Source organism: Hordeum vulgare, chromosome 5H (genome assembly GCF_904849725.1).
Source record: "Hordeum vulgare subsp. vulgare chromosome 5H, MorexV3_pseudomolecules_assembly, whole genome shotgun sequence".
In the NCBI taxonomy this organism is placed as follows: domain Eukaryota; kingdom Viridiplantae; phylum Streptophyta; class Magnoliopsida; order Poales; family Poaceae; genus Hordeum; species Hordeum vulgare.
This window is the reverse complement of record NC_058522.1, coordinates 509,258,479-509,280,921: the sequence shown is the minus strand read 5'-3', so window position 1 is coordinate 509,280,921 and position 22,443 is coordinate 509,258,479. Positions and strand designations below refer to the sequence as shown.

Below are 22,443 nucleotides of genomic sequence, written 5' to 3'. Positions count from 1 at the left end.
CTCCAGTGTGAATCCCAGACCAGAATAAGCCCTCTAATCGGTAGTAGTAAGTAGCAAAGCAAGCGAATCTCTGAACAAATTAGGATACATCGCTCTGTTACATGCTTTTGTTCTTCTGTTCCGTAGACATTGCCCAGAAATTAAACAAACCTTGTATTTGAACATCATTACTGTTCTATGCAATTCCAAATGTATGCAAAAACATCTTACAAGATTATGACTGTAAATTCGTTGCTAGGTTTCTGCTAGATTATTTTCCATAAGAAAAGGTTTCTGCTAGATTGATTACAACCTTGCAAGATTGAGAAGACTTTACATACTCCCTCCGATCCAAATTAATTGTCGTAGCCTAAAGTTGTACTAAAGCTGCGACAATTAATTTGGATAGGAGTGAGTAGCATTTTTTCAAGTGTCAACAGAAAGAATGCCGAAGACTCCAATTGAAATATGAAGAGAGTGCCCAGTTTACATTGTCCTTGTATCTATATCAAACTAATTTACAGTCAAGCACTAAACTGATGAAAATTAGGAGCTGCAAACAGCCATTTGTTGGTTAACACCCAGAGATGGTGCTACAGAGCTTGTGTAGTGGCATGGCATCATCATGGAGCTCAAGAATGCCTTCTCAATCTCCACCGAAGCATTTCTTCCAAGCAAGAACATAATGTATTGCATCACCGTGGCATCACAGGGCAACGTGATTCTGCCATCACCGCTTACAAAACCAAACTCCTCCTGAGACATATGGAGGAGCTCTCTGAAGATCAGTGTGCCAAGGTACGCCAATGGCACCTCAAACCGCCTCCCGTCAGCTGTGTACATGACACAGCAGCCTTTGCCTGCCACTGCCATTGAGCAACATTCGGCTTCTTTTGTCGCCGTCGTGGTAAGCTGCTTCCTCCTGAGGGATGCTACCCTTTGCCACTTCTTTGCTAGTTGAGCGATTCTCTTGGCACTGACCATGTTCGGTCCTTCCGAAAGGTGGAAACTGGGGACTCTACTTGAGTTGCAATGCTTTGTTTGTGGTGAAGCGATGCTGTTTGGAGGCCACACTGAATCAAGATTTTATAGCTAGAGCCCCAAGGGAAGTAGGACACTGACAAGCATCATTGGTATTTGGTAAGGGGACAGCGCCATGAGTCTGGTACGTGCAATGTCGCAAGCAGATCAGGGACAATGCTATTGAGATTGGATATTGATTTGAGCCAACTGTTTGGTGCGTGCCGGGTGCATCACCAGGAACCGCCACTGACATGCTTAGTGGATTAGCAGCACGAGGACCCCATGCAAACTGGGTTCAACTCATGGGCGTCAGTTTCTTAGCTATCGTGCAATGATATATTGGCAGACAAGACTTCTGATTGTGATGGGGAAATCTGGCCAGCATGTTCAGTTGCCGATAGTCTTCCTTTAGTTTAGCAGATGAGAAACTGACTTAGTTGGATTAGTAACATTTTTATTAGGTGTGGAAGGGACACACACAACTCTCTGAACATTGTCATAACTCAAGTCTTGTTGATGGCCTACCTGACTTGTAGCATTGCATGTGGAAGCCATCCCTTTGCTTCTTCTCTGCACTTTCCTTTGGGCCTTTAGTTAGCTGCATGTGTGAACTGAATAACTGGCATCTACTATATCTTGCACCGACACTACCTTCTGTAAAATTTGTGGGTAGGACATTCAGTTTTTCAGTAACAGTTGACCATCACTTGCTTTTACCCCAATAATAAAAATCTCCCTTATATTCCATTAAAACCTGTGGAGTAAACCATGTTTTCTATTCCATTTTTGTGTTTGTTATCATACTTCATTTCTTATTGGATTGATGGCACTGCAATAATTTTCCATAGGATTTATCATTAGAATGGCTCCTGTACCACATGGTCATTTCGCAAATTCACAACCTTTTGACCTTTTTAATATACTGGCTTAGACGACAAATTGTGTGTCAACTAGTTGTGTATTCTCTGTGCAGCAGGATGGAACTACCGACATCTAAAAATAGTTGCAACCGTTGTTGGTCTATTGTACAGTTGTATAAAACTGAAACGTAAGAGGAGAATGGCCATAATACTGCTTTGTTGCATTGATGAAACCGTTGATTGCTGCGGTACGCACACAATTTTCCTACTCTTATTGTCTGCTGTCTAACTATGTTACACTATCCAGGCAAAGTACACAAGACAGAAGACAACATCAGAGGTTCTTCAGAAGCTACAAACAACAAATCTGTTGGCTGGATCCAACAGTAGGCATTGCACATCCAGTGTAGTGGCAAGACGTCACCATAGAGCTCAGCAATGCACTCTCGACCTCGGCGGAGGCGTTTCTCCTGAGCAAGGACATGACATACTCCATCACTGCAGCATCACAAGGCAGTGTGATCTTGCCATCACTTGCAAAACCAAACTCCTCCCGAGACATCCTCAGGAGCTCGCTGAGGACTGTTGTGCTGAGGTACACCAAGGGTACCTCGAAACGCATCCCCTCGGCCGTGTACATGACACAGTGGCCCTTGGCTGGTGCAGAACTGCAGCAGTCTTGATCTTCTTTGGCTGAGACGGTGAGCCTCTTCCTCCTCAGTGCTTCCACTCTCTGCCACTTCTTTGCCAGTTGAGCAAGTCTCTTGGCGCCGACCATGGTTGGTTTTTTGGCCTTTGTGTTTTCAGCTGGAAATCTGAAGAAGTGGGATAGATGACGCAATGCTCAGTTGGTGGTGGATGGGGTGATGAACAAGTGATGGTGTTGAGCTAGGAGCTTACTGATTTTATAGGTGAGGGAAAGGGCATTATGAAGGTGAAGTACGGTTTTCATTGAGAAGAGCTGGCAGGGGACAGAGCCATGGGATCAGCGCATGCAATGTCGCAACATGATTCATTTGGATTAGATTGCAGTGGGGCCAAATGTTTGGTATATGCTGGAGCCTATATAGTCATAACTGGGTGGGCATTGGTTGGCTGCCATACCGAACCGTGTAGGCGCGTGGCGAACAAGAGGTGTGTCGAGAGCATGGCTATTGGCAACTTGTAGGGAGGGAACAGTGACGGGTTCCATATTGAGTGATTGAACAATCTCCGTGACGGTGAGGACTCACTTAACCCAAGTGGGATAGATTGTTCATGCACCTGATCAATCTACTCTCTGTTGACATAGGGTTGAAAAGCTTGCTTCGGTCTAGCACATGATGTGTTTGATTCCTATGCTGAAGCACATGTTTCTGATGGGTCTTGCCCTCTTGGGTCTGTATGTATTCATAACAATTTCAATGTGACGTGTCCAGTTAATAGTTGGGTTCTCAAACACAAGTATTTGGACTAAAATTCAGAGTTATAGTATTCCTTTAGCAGATGAGAAACTTACTTACTTGGATCTATTATACTTTGGCGTGTTCTCAACATTTTAATTAGGTGTGAACGGGACGGTGTTAATTGATGCCACAAACACAACTTGTTGAACAGTGTCATAACTGAGTTCTGTTGATGGTCTACCATTGCATGCGGAAGCCATTCCGTAGCTCCTCTGCACTTTCCTTTGGGCTTTCAACCAGCTGCCTTTGTGAAGTGAATAACTGGCGTCTACTGTATCTTGCACCGACACTACCTTCTGTAAAGTTTTGTGGGTAGGACATTCAATTTTTCAGTAACAGTTAACTATCACTTTGTTTTTACCCCAAAAAATAAATCTGCCTCATACCCCTAAATACTTGTGGAGTAAACCCTGGTTTCTATCCATTTTTACTTTTTACATACTCATTGCTTATTTTATTGATGGTATTGTATTTATTCTCCACTGGCCTAGATGATAGATTGTATGGAGACTTGTTGCGTATTCTCTATGCAGCAGATGAAACTATCAACATCTAAAAGTAGAGTCACAACCATTGATGGTCCATTCTAGAATTGTATGAAACTAAAATTTAAGAGAAGAATGCCTGCAAGCCTGCAATTGTTGGTGTCCATAATACTGCTTTGTTGCATTGATGATCAGATTGCTATACATACAATTTTCCTGCTCCTATTGTCTATTGTCTAACTATCTTATACTACACAGGCAAACTACACAAAACAGAGGACATCATCAGGGCCTCTGCACGCATGTTCTTCAGAAGCTACAAACAGCAAATCTGTTGGCTGGCTCCAATAGTAGGCATCGCACAGCCAGTGTAGTGGCAAGACGTCACCATAGAGCTGAGCAATGCAGTCTCGACCTCGGCGGAGGCATTTCTCCTGAGCAAGCACATTACATACTCCATCACCGCAGCATCACACGGCAGTGTGATCTTGGCATCTCTTGCAAAGCCAAACTCCTCCTGCGACATCCTCAGGAGCTCGCTGAGGACCGTGGTGCTGAGGTACACCAGGGGTACCTCGAAACGCCTCCCATCGGCTGTGTACATAACACAATGGCCCTTGGCTGGTACAGAACTGCAGCAGTCTTGATCTTCTTTGGCTGAGACGGCGAGCCTCTTCCTCCCGAGTGCTTCCACCCTCTGCCACTTCTTTGCCAATTGAGCAAGTCTCTTGGCACCGGCCATGGCTGGTTCTTGGTTTTCAAGGAGTGAGCTATGGATGTTGCAATTCTCAGTTGGCGGATGAGCTGAAGAAGTGATGATATTGAGCCAGCAGCTTACTGAATTTATAGGCAAGGTGGCGAGGGGAAGGACATCGTGACGGTGAAGTGGGGCTGTCACCGAGAAAAGTTGGCAAGGGATAAGGCCATGGGATCAACACATGCAGTGCTGCAGCATATGATTAGGTTGGATTAGATTGTGATGGGGCCAAATTTTTGGTGTATGCCGGAGCCTGTATATAGTTGTAACCTATAGGAATTGGTTTGCTTTCTCATCATTTGTGGCTGCCATACCGTACCGCGTAGCGAACATGAGGCGTGTCGAGAGCATGACTCTTGGCACCATGCAAGGAGTTGAGGGACAGCGATGGGTTCCAGCTTGAGGGATTGAACAATTTCGGTGGACGCCGGTTGGTCCGACTCTCTAGCTAGGCGCTTCTTCTGACAGATGACAGATACCTGCAACTGGGATGTGAGTCGTTCATGCACCCATATCAGTCTGTTCTCTGTGAAGATTCAGCCAAAGAAGCTCGTGCGCGGTCTAGCACATGATGTGCTTGATCTCCGGCATCTCACATGGTATCTCTTGGGTACAGTAGTAGAGGACAGGAAGCATACTTGTTGTGAAGCCACCTTTGTGTCCTCTGAAAGTGGCAGGTATATCACATTTCCAAGCTGAAGCAGATGATTCTGATACGTGTGTATGTATGCATATATAATACCAATTTCGATGCGACGTAACCCGTATATAGTTGGGTTTATCGGACACAAGTATTTGGACTCAGTTCAGAATGATCCACAGAGGAGGAAAACCGTAGTTCTTCTAGTTAAAAGAAAGAATGTCATGGCATTCCTGTCCTGGACATGCACACCATTGAGTTGTAGCCCTGCTTTCCCCGATCCTTTTGGCTGTGAACCTGTTTGCATTTTCTAGAGGTCTTTGGGCTTTCTTTCCTGGAGATTTGACTGCTTGGCTTAATTGGCTCGCGGCAGATGGCGAAAGAGAAGTGATGTGTGTTCCAATGTCTGAATTTTGTGGGCGCTTGAAAAGCTGGGTTTAGAGGGGAGGCTGGTGAAGCGAGTTGGCGTTAGAGGCTGGTTATGAAGCGCATTGCGCCTGCCAGCCGGTCAGTCAGCACGTAACGTGCAATGCTGCGCGCGAGCGCTGTCATGAGGTTTCTGAGTTCTGACTGACGGAATAGTATAGATCCATCTCTAGCCAGTGCGTGGACAAGCAATGTGGCTCCCATGCATGCATGCCAAACAACACGCCGTTACACTGCTATACATTTTCTTTTTGTGAAATTTTGCCACACTTTATTGATTCACTGTAATGTCAATAGGTACTACCTTCTGAGACCGAGACGTTTTGACGAAAAGGGGTTTTCCCCGGCTTTGTATTACAAAGCAACCAACCAGAACATTCAGTGCTGGGACGGAAACGACACAGTCACGACCAAAAAAATGAAAAAGAAAATACAAAGGAAACAAATACCGACACCGACGGATTGACAGAAACATAAAAGACTCGCGACCGCTGCACTCACCAAGAGTCTTCCATCAAGCTCCAGGACTCCGAAGCGCCTCCAAGAAGGAATGCGACAATGACGACGCTGTTGTCAAGGGTTTTCTCCGGTACGCGACGAGGCGCCAGGAAGGGTAGCCCCGACGCCCTCCAGGAAGGTTCGACGACACCCAAGGGTGTCACCCCGTCAGTGTCGGCCGGGCCGACAGGGGTTTCTCCCAATCCCAACCTGCACCTCGTGCGCTCCGGAGCCTGCCACCAAACCACCCGACACTGTGCACCAATACGGTCTTGAGGCCCCTGTGTCGTCTCACCACGACACCATAAGTAGAAGCCTACACAACGATCAAGAGGAGCCGGGACAAGGAGCAGCATCACCGTCGGCATGCGGGAGGGCTCAACTTCCACCGTTAACGACAGTAGCCGACCGGACGCAATAGCAGGAGCATACCAGGCCCGTGAGCTCACATGCCCGGCCGGGACCCTCCCCGTAAAGCTCCCGCCATCACGCCGCAACAGGCATGCCGTCGGCAACGCCACCCCCTTCCAAGTTGTTTCGTTTCACCACCATGCAGAAAACACCGCAGCCACGACGAGAGCTGGCCTGCCAGGACCCAGATGGGGCCCACATGGTCCAGGTCTGGGCCAGGGGCGCGCCGCCAGCCACCCCGCACCACCACGCCGCCCTGTCGCCAAGGAGCAGCGTCGCCACCTCACCCGTCGCCGGCCACCATCACCGGGTCATCGAACCGCAGCCGGCCGAACTACACCGCCGTCGCCCCTGTCCCAGGAAGGGGGAACGCGCGCGGGGAAAGGAGGGCCCGCCGCCGCCGGCACCACCCGGGCCAGCGTCGGGGGTGCCCGGCGGCGATGGCAGGGGAGGAGATGATGGAGGAAACGCCCGCGGGGAGGAGCTCGCGTGCCGCCTCGGCCACCTCTCGGGGAGGCGGCGCGAGGGCGTATCTGGGAGGCGGGGGAGGGACGGGGGCGGGGGAGGTGGAGGAGAGGGGCTGACTGGCGACCGGCGGCGGCAAGGGGAGGGCGGAACCCTAGGTCACCCCTGGTTGTGGGAGCTTCTCGGTCGCGGGCTCGGTCCCTGGGGAGGGGGTAGATTGGGGAGAGGAAGGAGATGAGACTTGAGCCGACCGAGACGTTTTCGGATGCTATCATGTTCATATCTCCCTGTGTCTCCAAGTAAGTGTCCCAAACTTAATACAATTTTGTACCAGAGCTAGTACAAAGTTAAGACAATTATTTTAGGACGGAGGAAGTATTACGGATTTATGGGACAAAGAGGAGCCCAAATATGCTCTATATTTAGAGCAACTCCAACCCATTTCGTCTGCCTGCGTCCGTTTGGATCGCGTCGGACAAAAGTTACGGCCCAACGCGTCGATCTAAACCCAAATCGCTTTCGCTTCGTATCCGCGTGGACCTATTTCCGGCCCAAAATTGCGTCTGAAATGCATCGGCGCGGACGCGAAGCGAACGCGGCGCGCACACTCTCACGTCCACGTCCGTCCACACGTGGCGCCGAGCCAAAGCCAGCGGCATTTTTATTAACGACGACCGTTCATCGCGGGTCCACACGTCAGCGACCCACTGACATCATTTTTTAATCCGAGCGTGCGGGAGGCGGGCCTCATCCTCTTCCAGAAGCCGCCCCCGTCCACATCTAGTCACCCATGCTCCCTCGCGGGCGGCAAATCCTAGCCACCACCACCATGGTGTCTTCTCCGCGAAGGACAAGATCAAGTCCCCCACCATCTCTGTCAGCGTGCCGGCACACCAGGCATGGTCGCACTGGGAGCACCGCGTTCCCCTCCCCTACCCCGATATAATGTTGTCGCATGACTGACACTTGGATCCAGAGAGGATCCCAGTGCCAGCAGTGCCGCGGTATGCGCGGGCGCATGCGGAGGAGGTGAGGTGCCAATGGGAGAAGTTGATGCCAGAGCAGTGGTGCAGCCCCGTCTTGCATTTTCGGGACCAAAAAACCAATAGTCCCCATGTTCGGGGTTGAGTCTTGGCACCTTGAGATTTAATTGTTTTTTTATATGAGATATAAACATAGACCCAATAACACAAACATGGTTTTCCAACCCATTCCCCCCTAAAATATCTGATGTTCTTCTGTTCTAATTTGAACTATATTCATTAAATGACTAGAAATTCACTAAATGATTTAAATACAACAAACATATCTAGAAGATGCCAAATTTTGATATATAACATGTAACAACGTATCTTGAATTCATAAAATTAACATAAAATTAACATAAAATCATAGCCAACGGATGAAACAGACATGACTTCGCCTTCAAGGCTGGCACATTCCTTATCGAAACTATGATTATTTCTCGAGAATGTACTAAATGACTATACGAGGAAATAGAGTATAGGAAGAAAATAAATTTAAAAACAAATTATATAGAAAAGAACAAAACATAAAATGCAAATAATAAAAAAAATAATGTATAATAAGAATGAAACAAATGAAGGGAATAAGAAAAGAAACAATTGTGTTTCCGGATTGCACGTGGCAGAAACTGTGTTTGTCAAGTGCCACGTGGCATGAACTCAACAATCTTGCAATTTGCCGAGTGTCGTTGTTTTGCCTAGTGTTTTCTTCATGTAACTAGGCAAGCGCCGGATCTAGTTGTGCTAATCCTAGTGCTTCCCTTGATTTTAATCGCACGGCGTAGAAGTAGTTCAATCGGGTCGATCTTGTTTCCCAATCCCGTCGGAGAGGTAATGTCCGGGGAATTGACAGCGTAAAATTCTGGTTGTTAGAAACGGGGGCGAGACTACTGATGCCTAATTTTATTTCAGACCAGTAGCAAGCCGTTGGATAGCATCCTGCACAGGGGGTGTCTCTTTCCAGGGACTTTTTGGTGTATGGACTAAAAAAAGTCCCTTTTAGTCCCATGTGAAAGAAACAGGAGGGACTTTTAGGGACTAAAAAAGGGTATTTGGGACTAAAGAAAGAATTCCCTATGGAAGGGACTTTTTGGGATTTTTTGGTACTTTTTTCAACAGTGCCCCTACTTTTAGCATGCTATTTAATAACTTCGAGTATATTATTAAGCGTAACGTGATCTTTTTGCATGTCATTTAATGACCTCTAGTCCATGTTTAGTTCTTGAAAAGAAACGGATAGGGACTAGAGACTTTTTAGTTGGAACTAAAAAATGTCTTAGGACTTTTTAAAGAAGCAGGGCCACAATCGTTGAATAAGCAGTGCAGCTTCTCTTGGGATTTTTCAAAACGGGAGCCAATTGATACTGATTGCGTGTGATTCCGCCGTTGAATTAGCTATTATCCAGGAAGTTAGTTAGTGCTTCCAAGCTCTCTCAAGCACGTAGCTTTGCTTCCAAATACAAATTATTGCATCCTACACATAATTGCTTCCTACAATCCCACTATTACGAAATTACATTTCCATTTAGCAAATTTTAACATGCTCCCTTTTACCCCCTCTTTTTACATGTGAAGTCAGAAGGTAAGAGTTAATCAGACCACTAGTGAATGAGATTAACAGCTCAGGTCTGTTATATACTCTTAGCTCTCATGTGAAAAGAGGGGATAAGAGAAAACATGTTAAAACTGCTCTTTCCATTTAATATACTCTAGGCTAGAACCTCCACTGATCAAAAAATTGTTTTCGCTGCTACTAAAAATTCCTTACAATGCTAGTGCTTCTATCTAATAAAAAAACCTAAATCCAACATAGTAACAAATTTATTATGTTTCTTAACGAACAGAAAAAGTGACCATTCATTAGAAATTTTACTGCTAGTGCAATTGGATTTGCATCAAAATAAAAATCAGTTTCCAGTTGCAAGGTAGTATTTGCTTCCGTCAAGAGAAAACACATTTCTAGGCGGCGACAACACGTCTTACCCACAAACAATGCTTCACTTTTTTTTCGTATTGTTGTCAATCATATGGAAGTGATGCTTCCAACACTGCAACATATGCTTTATAATCCATTGCAAAAATAATAATCTCCAAGCATTGTGAAGTGATGTGCTTTCATTGTTTTTCATATATGATTTCATATGTTATGCTTGCAAATTGGTTTACTAGCAATTTCATAGCAGTTGTGACCCCATCCTCTCTTTCCTCACTTTGCTACATCCATAGTGTCCAACCTAGCCTCAACAAAGTCTACTTCCCCCACAAGTCACTGGGTGTCGATGTCGCCGTGCCGCACGGGAGTCCACTGATGAACATGGAAGCTGGCACTATGTAGGGTGTAACACTCTTAATCCATGATAAGCGAGTGTGCATCTTGCTACTTCGCTTCCAAGACGATAATGAGACAATAGCTACTGAGATGATTGATTTTGTTCCATAGGTCATGCCCAGCATCGATTACCACTCAATGCTCACCGTAGGAAAAGCATTTCTTCCGCTCCGGCAGCCATTGCAGAAATTTATGAAGCATTTGTTTGATTTGACTACAATTAGAACACCTATAAAATAGTACGAAGCATGGAAATGAAGCAAATAGAACACAATGTGGAAGCACAACCGTGCAACTATTGAAGCCAATTGTTGAAGGACGTGGAGTTTCTGCTCCCGAGCTCATTTGAGCTCGGGTGAACAATAAAATCGAAAAATGTTTAAAAAATCTGAATTTTTTAGACCAATTTTGACAAAAGTTCTAAATGCATGCAAAAGTTTGGCATGAACTAACATTTCTACAAGGCGTGGTACAATAAACAAAATGGATACTATGAAAATAAACAACCTATGGACGAGAGCGATTTTGGTGGCGATCTGTCAACAAACTTCGGGATATGTATATATCCGGTGCCGAACGGCGGATAGATCCTTCTCCGAACTCAATGCTTCTCCCAATCTACAATGTCGACCAACGTCGACAGCGTCTCCGCCTCCAACCTCACCGCCACGGCGAACAAGTGCCATTTCCACATCCTCACAATCCAAGGGTACTCGATCGCAGTTCAAATTGTTAAACGGTGGCTCGTCGGTGAATTCCAAAACGTTCGAGGCGGGTGGTCACAGCTGGCACATCTTGTTATACCCCAATGGGGCATTCGCCGGAGCCGCTGCTGACCGCATCTGCCTCGGCCTCGGCCTCGCCGGCAGCTGCGACCATACAGTCAGTGTCCATGCCCGGTTCACTATTATCCCTCACCCCGGCCGGCCGGCTCCGGCGACAACCTACTCCAGCACCTTCTGGTCGAACTTGGAAAGTCACATGGGTGCCAATCATCGTGCTCCGCCCAGTCCATTGATCACGAGGGCAGAGCTCGAAGAATCGCAGTACCTCGTGGACGACGGTTTCGCCGTCCGGTGTGATATCACCGTTGTCACCGTACGGGGGATTAGCGCGGGAATAGCGCGCAGCTGCAAGGACCAGCTCTGCAAACGTCGCCACGCATCAAGCTGGGAACCATCCATGTCCAAGACGACGCCGCCCGCCGCGTCGCCGCCGTATGGGGATTAAAGCGGCGTGGTTTTGCCTCGTCAGCCGCACACTGCCATGATGCCCGTACGTACATGTTTTCCCGATCGATAGCGACTGATATGTTTCCGATCTCCGTTGCTAGTATATTTATTAGATGCTTTCGAATTAAACTTTCTTCGCCGAGTCATATTTCTGTTGCTCTTTAGAAAATACGATCTATTTTATCAATTTCTGTTCATCGGTGTGATGCAGGTACTTTCGTTTTTAATTCAAGTGGATTCCGAATTCTTTCAGCGCCACATATATATATACTAATACAAATGCCCGTGTGTTGCACCGGGCGAAAAATTCGTCCAACGAGCTCTTCCTCAAACCTCCATGTGTAGTTAACTCTACTGGAAGAAGGGGACACGTTATAAGCAGGTAAAACTTTGCTCTTCTACAAGCTACAACAAAAGATTATGAAAAGTTTATTAATCCAATTATTCAATAGAAGATAATGGTACAGTTGTGGGTAATGGAACATACACATTCTATATATTACCCTGATTTTTTAATTTGGAGGCAATTGACAAAAGAAATTTGAGATAAACATGACCATTTTGTGTAAGCAAAATAACACAAATAACAGGAAGAAATAGGATACAGAGATTACCACAATGTCAGTACACAATCTGACTTCATCTATCAAGACTAATTAGTTGTTCTCTTTTAGTGATAATCTTCTATCTGGGAGAGTTGCAGACTTGTTCGTAACAAAGAAAAAATAATTTTTCTGAATCATTAATTCTATGCACCACCTATCATTCAAATAGGAATATGCAGCATTACGATTGAAGAATAGTGAACCTGCCCGAAAAGGTTGGATGAGTCATAGTTTTGTTGGGGCTAGAGTATCTCCATGAACCCACATCATAACCATATTATGTCATTCAGTAATCAAGCAGTCCGGTTGAATCCATCATAATCGATGTCCTTGCTGTTGGGTCCATGCCTTCCCGCCTAGAGGGACCCCATCCTGATAGAAGTTTTCGCCGTTGAATTCATGCCTTCCTGCCTACACGACAACACGCTGATATGAAGTTCTGGATAATATACTCTTAGAGTGACATTTTTCTTTCAAAAATATTAACCAAGTAACCCTAAATCTAAATGCAGAGTTGCAGAATATACATAAACAAAGCATATTCTGATCACATGTCTATTTAAACAAATCATTTTCCATGTAAAAAGTCTATTTCGGTAAAATAACATTTTTTGCTCAGTACAATAGTAAAACCATCTTACAGTTTCATCAGTTGGCCATGGTTCAGCTGGCCATGCCAATATAAATATTATGCGGTATTTTAATGTTATAGAGTACCTCTTTAAGCAACTTGGCTTCATAATATATTTGTATTATGACATATTTTTCTCGAGCACATTTCATGGTAACACAAATTTTACTATATTAGTTCTAAAATAATGTTGCTAGCTTGATGTCATTCTCTAGTGCAAAATGATAAACCAGTGAACAACTTACACTTTACTCAAGAACAACAATAATATATAATGTATCATGTCCCACAGAAACACCCACTATGTTGTCTTCTTTATTGTGTTTTTCAACCAACACAGATTTAACTTTTCTCAGACTAAGGGCTAAATAATCCATTCCTTGTCTTAGGTTCTGGTACTTCAGAGTGTATTCAATGTCTGCTAGTGCATCAACACTGCCAATTGTCTCACTCTTGGATTTCATGACGCCCAACAACTTGCCACAAAGACAGCTAGTATCTTCAAGTAACGATAAGCCTTGCATCTGCAAGTTGTCCACTCTAGCGTGAAGTTCCAGGACAAGACGATGTGAGGATAAACTTAATCCATTCCCACTGCTTTGTAGACGGTTTAAAATCCCTATGTTCTCTTGCTGAAGAGACTCTACTTCAAGGTTACAGGACTGAATTTCTTTTCTCAGCTTTTGCTCAACTCCAGTAAGTCCCAAAAGTTCCATTTGCATCCTGGTGATGCTTTCGCTACTTCCAACAGATCTATTTTCTAATTCAGCACTAAATCCTTGCCTGAGCCCATTTATTGTTTTTTCCTGCTCATTAGATGCCCCTTGTAACCTTGCAATCACCTTGTGCAGTGCCCTACTGTTATCTTCTTTGGATTTTAAGCATTCTTGGATTTGGTCCCTTTCTTCTGCAGCTTTTGTAAAGCTATCATGCAACTCTACTGAGGATCTACATTCAGTTGCATATGGGTGGCTTCTAGGGGTGAAATCAAAATTAAAGAAGGCCCACTGGTGTTATGCGCATGATGTGAACATACAGGGTGAACTCAGGACTACTGACATAATATCTGGCAAGAAATGCCTTGCTTATATCTCATTCAGAACACAGAGCATTGATTCCGGCTCAACAAAAAGAACAGGGAGCACTCCAATTAATTTACATAAAAAATAAAATCCAAGAGACACCTTGGAATTATCAAGCCATACAAAAAGCATATCAATTTATAATTTGTTGCTTAATCGACCTTCATTTTTATTTTCTATTATTAGGCTACATGGAGAGGACCTAATCCAGTTAGTGTACCATGGATTGGATTCGTATATTTCAAGCTATCTGCAACCTACTACCTATCCATCAAATGTACAGACTACAGAAGTACATGCTGCAACTAACATGACAATTATATGAACTGATCAACCAGGAAAGAAATGGAGGAAAAATGATGGAAAATGATCACTTGCTCTAGCAGATACAAAATTTTCACAGAAGTCAAGAGGACAAAGCATGTCCATTTACTTATGAGAGATGGCAATGGTGACCTGAATTTTGATTCTATAGTACAGAGTGCCTTATGGTAGCTGAAAAGAGAAAGACCACCCTTACTTCTAAGGCAGACTTACCTAATGGAAGTGATAGCCCAGCCCTCATAACCGCAGCTGGTATTGACAATGGGTCTGTGTTAACAAATAGCTGCTTCGGGACACCAACTTTACCTGCAAAAATCAACTGCACCATGGTGATCAAATCAGCCTTTGAGAAGGTTCCAAGAACCAACCCATTATATCCAAGCTACAGACATTGCAGGAAATAGTTGATGAAAGCAGATAAAAGTTCACTGCAAATTTAAGTGTATAAAGATAAAAGATAAACAATAGAAAAGGATCACAATCTTCAACAGTCATTGGTAAAGGGGTCAACATGAGAACAAATATGATAGCTCAGGTGACAAGAGAATAAAGGGCTCTTGACGGCCAAATGTACAGTAGAGTAGAACACATTGCCTAATACTACATTTAATAGCATATCATATACCCTTAACATATCCATATCACTGCTTTTGGTGTGCTCACCTTTAACTTTCTCCATCTCATCATTCAGTTGTTTGTTTTGCAGTTCCAAACTTCTAATCTTGTTAGAAGCCTCAACTCGTTTCGATTCAAACAAAGTAACTTCTCTCTGAAATGACACATTCTGCTCTGCTAGCTCCATTACTCTATCCCGTAGTCGCTGTTCTTCGGCTTGAAATCTTGCCAGCCTGGCTGACCAATCATTTGACCTTCTGTCAAGCTCCCGTTCCATCAGTCTTCTCATTCTCCAGGCTTCTAACATTCGCTTTTGAGCTTTTGACAATTCTTACAGAACTATGCCACGCAGGAACGCTGGTGAACAAGGCGGGAGGACGTGCTGCTCCATCGCCGGATCCTCGCCGAGTGCGCCGACCCCGACAACGGTCCCGTCTTCCACGTCCGATTCCTAAGGGTAAATTCATTCATCCATTAAACTCATGAAATCTTCCCTGCACACTGTCGCTTACTGTATTATCATGCTCCTCTGCTTCCTTGTGCAGTACCTTCAGCAGGACAAACCTCTGGCTCCAAATCAAAACGGTAATTGTGGGGGATCCCTGGCTTCCATGCTCACGTCGAGGTCGATGTAGTGGCTGCATCCCCGGTGGGCGCGGACACAGACAGACAAACAGAGAGAGAGAGGTGTTGGTGAGGTGAAAACGCGGGCGTGGACGGGGGGTGGGCGGAAAGGACGGACCTTGGCGGGAGGCGTTGGTAGTTGTCCTCGAGCACGCGGTTGAAGAAGGGGTCGGCGAGCGCCTCCTGGTTGCCGACGGCCCGCAGGCGGTCGTAGATCTCCCTCCTGACGTCGGACAGCAGCACCCCGCCGCCGCCGCCGTGGCCGGAGTCGGCGGTGGCGGGGGTCGGCCAGCAGCTCTCGCCCGCGCCCTCCCCGTCGCCGCCGCCGTGGCCGGAGTCCGCGGTGGCGGGGGTCGGCCAGCAGCTCTCGCCCGCGCCCTCCCCGTCGCCGCCGTCGGCCATCCGGCTGCCCGCGCGCGGGGGGCTACGCGGCGGCCATCGCGGCGGCCTTTATGGCCGAGAAGGGAGTAAGGGGAGACGGGGTCGAGGTGGATGGTGACGACGGCGACGTACGGCAGTGGGTTTGGGATGGGGTGGGGGTGGCGGGCGGGGTAAGGGGTGGCGCGGCGGATTGTCGGAGAGAGGATCCCGCGGTGGAGGACGGCGTAGATAAGGTGAGCTCGAGGTCTTTTTCTTTTTAATCAGCGAAACGTTTTTCTTCTTCACTTAAATCTGGACGGCGGGTTGAATACCAGAAAACAGAAGGATTTGTTTTTGCAAAACCGCCAGCGACGGACGGCAGATATATATTAGGGAAGATATATATATATTAGGGAAGATACATATTTGCTAATCCGCTATATATGGTGCATCTTGAAATGTTGATTTTTCGGCTAGTCAAAAAAATAACAATTCATGTTTCATATTAGCTTGTGGCACCCTGCCAGGGTTCTTACATTCGCCCAGTCCAATCTTCGAGGCGCTTAGGCCCATTTGTTTATGGCACCCTGCCAGAGTTCTTAAATTCACGTTTCATATTAGCTTGTGGCACCCTGCTAGGGTTCTTACAATCTGCTATTTTGAGGTCGGATCACTACATGGAGCCTGACATCCCGGTTGTTCATATATAATGTATCGTCTTGTATTGAGCCTTTTGCACAGTTCATATAGCCAACTTGCTTCGTCCATATTTTGTTGCATCGATGCAGCCGCTCACACGCGGGACATTGGCGGATGAAATGTTCATAATGGGTATATGCATGGACAAGTTTAAATTCTTTTGTTATCGTGTCCTAAAGGAAAATGCAGAACGATGATTTATGTTCAAGATGATTCCGAGTATAGGACGTGGACTGCCCGTCATGATCTCAACTTGGAGAATTCCATGTCTCTGGTCAAGGTCTTCCCGTGGATCCTCTTGTGGCAGGACAACAGCTACTCAGCCTCCCCTTCATAGCATCGGCTTCCTCGACCGCTCCTACTATCATTTTCCTCCCACACTTTTGAAACTTCCACTCACCTTTTCTCCGGCTGCCTGCGACTCCGATACATTTGGTTTTGCCCATCCGAAAGTCGCCATTTCTTGGGATGATACTCCATTGGTGATGCCTATCGAGCTTTCTCGTCTCTCCACCATTCGTGGGGACTATCTCTCTGAGGAACCCCCATGGTTGCAATCATGTACTCCCTCCATTCGAAATTGTCAAAAGGAAGAAGAGGGGTTGATGGAATAATTGTTGTATTGTTGCTTATTTTGGAGTACAAGTCAAGGCATGAACAAATCCTAGTCTATCTATGTTTCCTAAGCAATCACGTTACTAAACATCCCTCCGCGGTCACAACGGTAGTGACCCAGACGGTGAGACTAGAGAAGAATCCGAAGGTAAGCCAACAGTCATCCCCCCACACTCAGAACGGTCGATGCATCACAGAAGTTGTGGCTGGAGTGGAAATCCACGAGCTTGCTCAAATAAGGCGGTATCCCTTTGTGCGTTTGTCGAGGTAGCCAAGAGCTTATGGTGGTGTAGTTGTGGTCGAGATAGCCGTGCGAAGAATGTTGTGGTCGATGTCGAGTCGGGGTAGCCGGTGTCGAGGAAGTCGCTGTGGAGCCGTGGAGCCGTAGTAGCGCGTCCTATTTACAGCGCTACTGCTAAGTAGCAGCAACGCGTGATGTTTTCTAAGGCTACTACAAGGCTCCTACCTATAAGGTTTTTCCTACTAGTGGGGTGCTGATAGTCCGAGCCAAATACCAAACAAACCTCGCATCAAAGCCTGACATCTAAAACCGAAGTCCCCAACCAAGCCACATTGCCGGGTCTGGGGCACAAACCGGTTCGGCATATTCTCATTGGCGGTCGCCGCCGTCTTCCATCGATCCATCTTAAGGGCACTTGCTGACGCATCGACCTTGTCAGACCTGTCGTTGACGTCAACACGACGCTTGACAGCGAGATCCTCCTAGGCGAGTCCGCCTACATGCATCAGACGCCGAGACTCCACAACGCCACGCCGCCGAGATGCGACATCGTAAAGTGCGGAGGAAGTAACACCGCTCACCTCTGGACCCCCTCCAGCCAGTACCTCCTGCATTGCTGGCTACTTGCCGCGATGCCGTGCAAGTCCAGCCCCGGGAAAGCACCCAGGGAATCACGAGCTTCAAGACGACGCCCTCAAGAGGGGAAGCGACGTGGATCGACGCCATCGTCCGACCCTGCACCGCAGGAACTAGGCTTTCACCCGAAAAAAGTGACCCGAGAGCGGAAGAGGTCGGAGAGCTCCATGACGGCCCCCGGGAGGAGAACGACATCCGGAGATGTCGCGTCGTTGGATTTCACTCGGTGCCACCGTACCTGCACACCCTCACGGTGCCAGACAAATACGGGGAACCCCAACGCCGCCGGCCTGCGAACCCATTGGCCCAAGCACCTCCTACACGGCAACAACGACACGCAGGACCGCCAACCTCACCGCCGACCAGAGCCGACGGGCCAGATTGGGCCGAGCCCACCGCGGTCATATATGACACCTCGAGACGCCGTCGCATCGAGGCAGCCACGAGCGGCCGACAGACCATCACCCGTGAGAGGACGAGGACACCAAGCCGGGCAGCTACCACGTCGGCTGGAGATGCCGAGGACGAGAGCGTCCCACCACCACGGGCTCATGCCGCAGCCGAGGCTGTTGTGCACGCGGAGAGCCCCGCCGCCACCATCCTCCGACCCGGGCTTACTATATAACTATAGGAGAAATTGTAAAGACAGTTCCCCACAATTTTTATTTCATACAAAATTCCACCGCGTTGCAACGCGAGGGACATTGTCTAGTTGGTAAAATACTGATGTGAGACCTCAATTAAGCAATAGAGATAGAGGGGTAGTATTTTACTACCTCCGTCATAGTTTAGAAGACACGGTTAAATTTACGTGTGCTTTCACAATAGACGAGGATTATGACGCATTGCATTTAGTTCTAGTAGCTAATTAGTATTCAGTTGTACTACTTTTATATGCATGTGCAGTGTGAATGCTATTTTCCAGCCCATCTCACAGTCAATCAATAACCACCTAGGTTCGAGAGAATTTCCAAACACGCCTTCTAAACTGTGACAAAGGGAGTAGTGGAGATACTATGGTACTACTATATGATACTTCCCACCATGAGTAGCCTTAGAGCAACTCCAACCGGCCGATCCAAACGGACGGCGATTTTGTCCTTTTTGTCCGTTTGGGTTAGCCCGCGGATACCAACGTCCGCTTGGGCTTTTGGGTCGGTGCATGCGTCCAACGCTGGCCCGACCGATATTTGCCGGCGCGTGCAACTTTTTTTAAGACATTTCCAAAAATGATAAACAAACATTAAAAATCGACCATGAAGACCGGCGAGAGTACACGCGTCCCATTACATTAATTAAACATAAAAAACCCTAAACTACGAGGCTGCCCTAGGCCGCGGCGTCGTCGACGTCGGGGCCGGGGAGGTCAAACAGCGTCGGCGCAGGGCCGGCCCAGAGGAACGTCATGTTCTGGAGCGCAGCTACCTGCGCCTCCGTCGTCTGTCCCGTCGGCGCGGGTTGTGCTGGTGACGGTGGCAGTGCAGCACGGGTGCGCTCCTCCTCCTCAATCTCCCGTCGTTCCTCCTCTACCTCCTTCTCCAACGCCATCTGCCGACGTCGACGCGCTCCTCCGCCAGGTGCTGCGGCCTCTAGTGCTGGAGGTAGGCTTCCTACTGCTGCGGTGTCGCACCCAACCAGATGGGCGGCGCGCTGACCCGGTCGCAGAGACAACCAGTCCACTGGTAGACCACGCACTGCGCTGAGGCGAGGACGGAGGGTTTTGGACACAGATGAGGCTGAATCCCACCCCGCGCTAGGATTAAAAAAGGCCGACCGTGGTCGCTTCCGCATGGACCCGTGGAGGACAGACGTAATAAATTAAGTTGACTACCAGTGGTTGAGACGGACACCGAAAGGGCGTGCGCGCGTCCGCTTCGCGTCCGCACCGACATATTTCAATCATAAATTTGGATCGAAAATAGATCGGCGTGGATGCGAAACGGAGGCGTTTGGCAATGAATTAGCGGGTTGGACGATCATATTTGTCCCACAGAACCAAACAAACGACAACAAAAGAAATGGATGTTGCTCTTATGCATGCCCGTACTTCTTCCTCCTAATTAATTTTGCATGCAAACCAAGAGAAAGGGAGCTGCGTGCAACCAATAAAAAGGAGCTGCGAGCACGCGGTACGGCCAAGAGTAATTCTTGCGGTGGGAGAGAGAGAGCCATTGCAATTAATTAGCCTAATTAATTCTAGCAAGCCTCAGCCGTGTGGTGTTTCGGAAAAATAGAAATTGCTAATGGGCCCTATACAGCGAACCGAAGGAGTATATGAGATTATTCGAATTAAAAATGATCTTAGGTACGCATAGCACTTACTACTGTGCATTATTTCGCCATAAAACTCTATGGGACGCTTTGGTCCAAGTTTTTGATTAAATTTTGCAGGATTCTGTTCGGTACTCCCTTCTTTTCGGTTTATATGGCTTAAATCTGAAATCTCATCAACCAAGATGAATTGTGAGTGGATGACACTAGTTTTAACTAGCCAATGAAATATTTCTCACATATTCAATTTTCAATGCAATAAATGTAGCATCCTACTTTTCATTGGACTTGCATGATAGATGTAGAAAACGATGCATGCATAACCACTCATCTCCTTTCTCTGAACTCTATGAATTAAATATGGCGTGGGACTCAAAACACTTTAACTCTATTAGACTCAAAATGAGCCTAATATAATGGAAATCTGAAAAATTTAAGATGAGTCCTATAAACCGAAAAGGAAGGAGTAGTAATTATATTTTTTCCTTTATTGTAGGATTTCTAAATGATAATAATTTTGTAATAAAAACTTATTTAGAGCCCGTTGGCTTATAGGAATGGATTCTTATTTTTATGTACGGTTGGAATCAATCCTCCACATTTCAAATTAAAAAAAATCCTACAGTATATATCAAATTAGAATCTCTTTGCCCATTGGAATTAAAATACATGTCATCTCACTTCATATGATTTTTTCCATTCCTATCCTATGAATCAAATCAGGCCTTAGAGTTCATTTGGTTCAAAGAAATTGATTTCTAGTCCTATGTATAATAAGAATCAATCCCTAATATTTTAGAGAAAAAATATTAGCCTAGACTCGATGAAAATTTTCCTATCATATGCATCAAATGGAACCTCTTTCCCTAATGAAATTTGAATACATATCATACCACTTCATATGATATTCCCATCCTATCTACCAAAGGAGGCCTTAGAGTTCATTTGGTTCAAAGCAATGGACCTTCAAAATTTCTATGGAATGCTTACAATACAATTTCATAGGATTCATAGCAAAAGGCTAGGCCCTCTTGAAACAACGCCTTTAGTCTATGACTACTATGACATCCACTCTATCTCCCTAGAATTAATGTTCCTGTGCTTTTCGTGTGGTGAAATGAAACCTCGTCTAATGAATTGTCATGACACCCTAATCTTATGTTTTCTTATTCCTGAGTTTTTCAAACAGTGTGTTGCTACGCACACGACATCTCTTTTGAAATAGGCTTTCGTCCTGCTATATTAATATAGCAATCACACAGTATTCCTATTGGAGCCTCAACACAAGCACGCCCAAACAAAACAAAAGAGAAACAATAGAGAAATTAATATCAATAACGTTCATGGATTTACGAAAACGATGATGACCCGCTATCTTCCACCCTCTAGAGAATTCCCATGATGCTCCTAGCACTCCAAAACACCGCATACCAAGCAGTTCCTTCAAAAAGGAACGCGATGATGACAACGCTGCTGCCCGGGCTGGTCCTAGGTTTTCACACTAAGGGGTGTGGGGAAGGGGTATACATGACACCGTTCAGGAAGGAAAGGCAGTGCCCACGGGCGTCATCACGTTGGTGTCGAACAAGCTGACAGGGTTTTGTCCCGATCGCCAAACAAACACAACCCAGACGATCCATCACACTCCACCAAACTCGTCGCCCACCAAACCGCGCCACAATGGTCTTGCAATCACCATCGCCGTCTCACAATGGAAAACGTTGCAAAACTGACAGGCCCGAGAAGAAACAACCGGGAACAAGGAGCGACAGAATCAGCAACCACCAGGGAGGGGATGTCCTCCACGGCCATCGGCGATAACCGCCCGGACGCAATATCATGAGAAAACTAGGCACCCTACCCGAAACGGGCTTGTGAAGCTCCGATCGCCTGCCGCGTCTCAACCACCCTGCAGCCAAGCGGCCGTGCCATTGCCACGTCACCACCCTGAGCTGCGCCACATGAGACCATGCGCCGTCGTCAAAACCGTCGACGACCTAGGTGCACCGCCGTCGGCCACCACCTCCAGAGCAAGGGCGTCTTACGTGGGAAAGTCGGGGCTGCAGCCGCCAACACCACACGACAAAGGCCCAATGACGTACGCCGGCAGCGACGAGAAGGGGTTAGGCTGGAGGCGCTGGATGGAGGGAAGGGACACCCCAGGT

The 22,443-nt window shown here is 46.7% G+C and overlaps 4 protein-coding genes across 6 annotated transcripts; all 4 read right to left on the bottom strand.

Moving 5' to 3' along the window:
• Positions 1-418: 418 nt before the first annotated feature.
• Positions 419-1,729, bottom strand: LOC123451820 (auxin-responsive protein SAUR36-like). Its single transcript, XM_045128362.1, has one exon. It carries the CDS (start codon positions 961-963, stop codon positions 526-528), a length of 438 nt encoding a protein of 145 aa, XP_044984297.1. The 5' UTR covers positions 964-1,729; the 3' UTR covers positions 419-525.
• A 102-nt stretch (positions 1,730-1,831) lies between these two features.
• LOC123451823 (auxin-responsive protein SAUR36-like) lies at positions 1,832-3,598 on the bottom strand. Its single transcript, XM_045128365.1, has one exon. It carries the CDS (start codon positions 2,638-2,640, stop codon positions 2,215-2,217), a length of 426 nt encoding a protein of 141 aa, XP_044984300.1. The 5' UTR covers positions 2,641-3,598; the 3' UTR covers positions 1,832-2,214.
• A 453-nt stretch (positions 3,599-4,051) lies between these two features.
• LOC123451832 (auxin-responsive protein SAUR36-like) lies at positions 4,052-4,720 on the bottom strand. The gene has a single exon (XM_045128374.1). It carries the CDS (start codon positions 4,532-4,534, stop codon positions 4,109-4,111), a length of 426 nt encoding a protein of 141 aa, XP_044984309.1. The 5' UTR covers positions 4,535-4,720; the 3' UTR covers positions 4,052-4,108.
• A 7,395-nt stretch (positions 4,721-12,115) lies between these two features.
• Positions 12,116-15,744, bottom strand: LOC123451808. 3 transcript variants are annotated; one of them, XM_045128350.1, is made up of 5 exons: positions 15,575-15,744; positions 15,381-15,470; positions 14,881-15,283; positions 14,431-14,523; positions 12,116-12,587 (listed from the first exon to the last, which is right to left on the bottom strand). In XM_045128350.1, the coding sequence occupies exons 3-5, from the start codon at positions 15,137-15,139 to the stop codon at positions 12,496-12,498; spliced, it is 444 nt and encodes a 147-aa protein (XP_044984285.1). In that variant the 5' UTR covers positions 15,140-15,283; positions 15,381-15,470; positions 15,575-15,744; the 3' UTR covers positions 12,116-12,495. The 3 variants fall into 3 exon arrangements, with proteins under 3 accessions (XP_044984285.1, XP_044984287.1, XP_044984286.1); XM_045128352.1 differs by having other exon boundaries at positions 12,116-12,591; positions 15,575-15,735; XM_045128351.1 differs by lacking the exon at positions 15,575-15,744 and having other exon boundaries at positions 15,381-15,555.
• Positions 15,745-22,443: the final 6,699 nt, after the last annotated feature.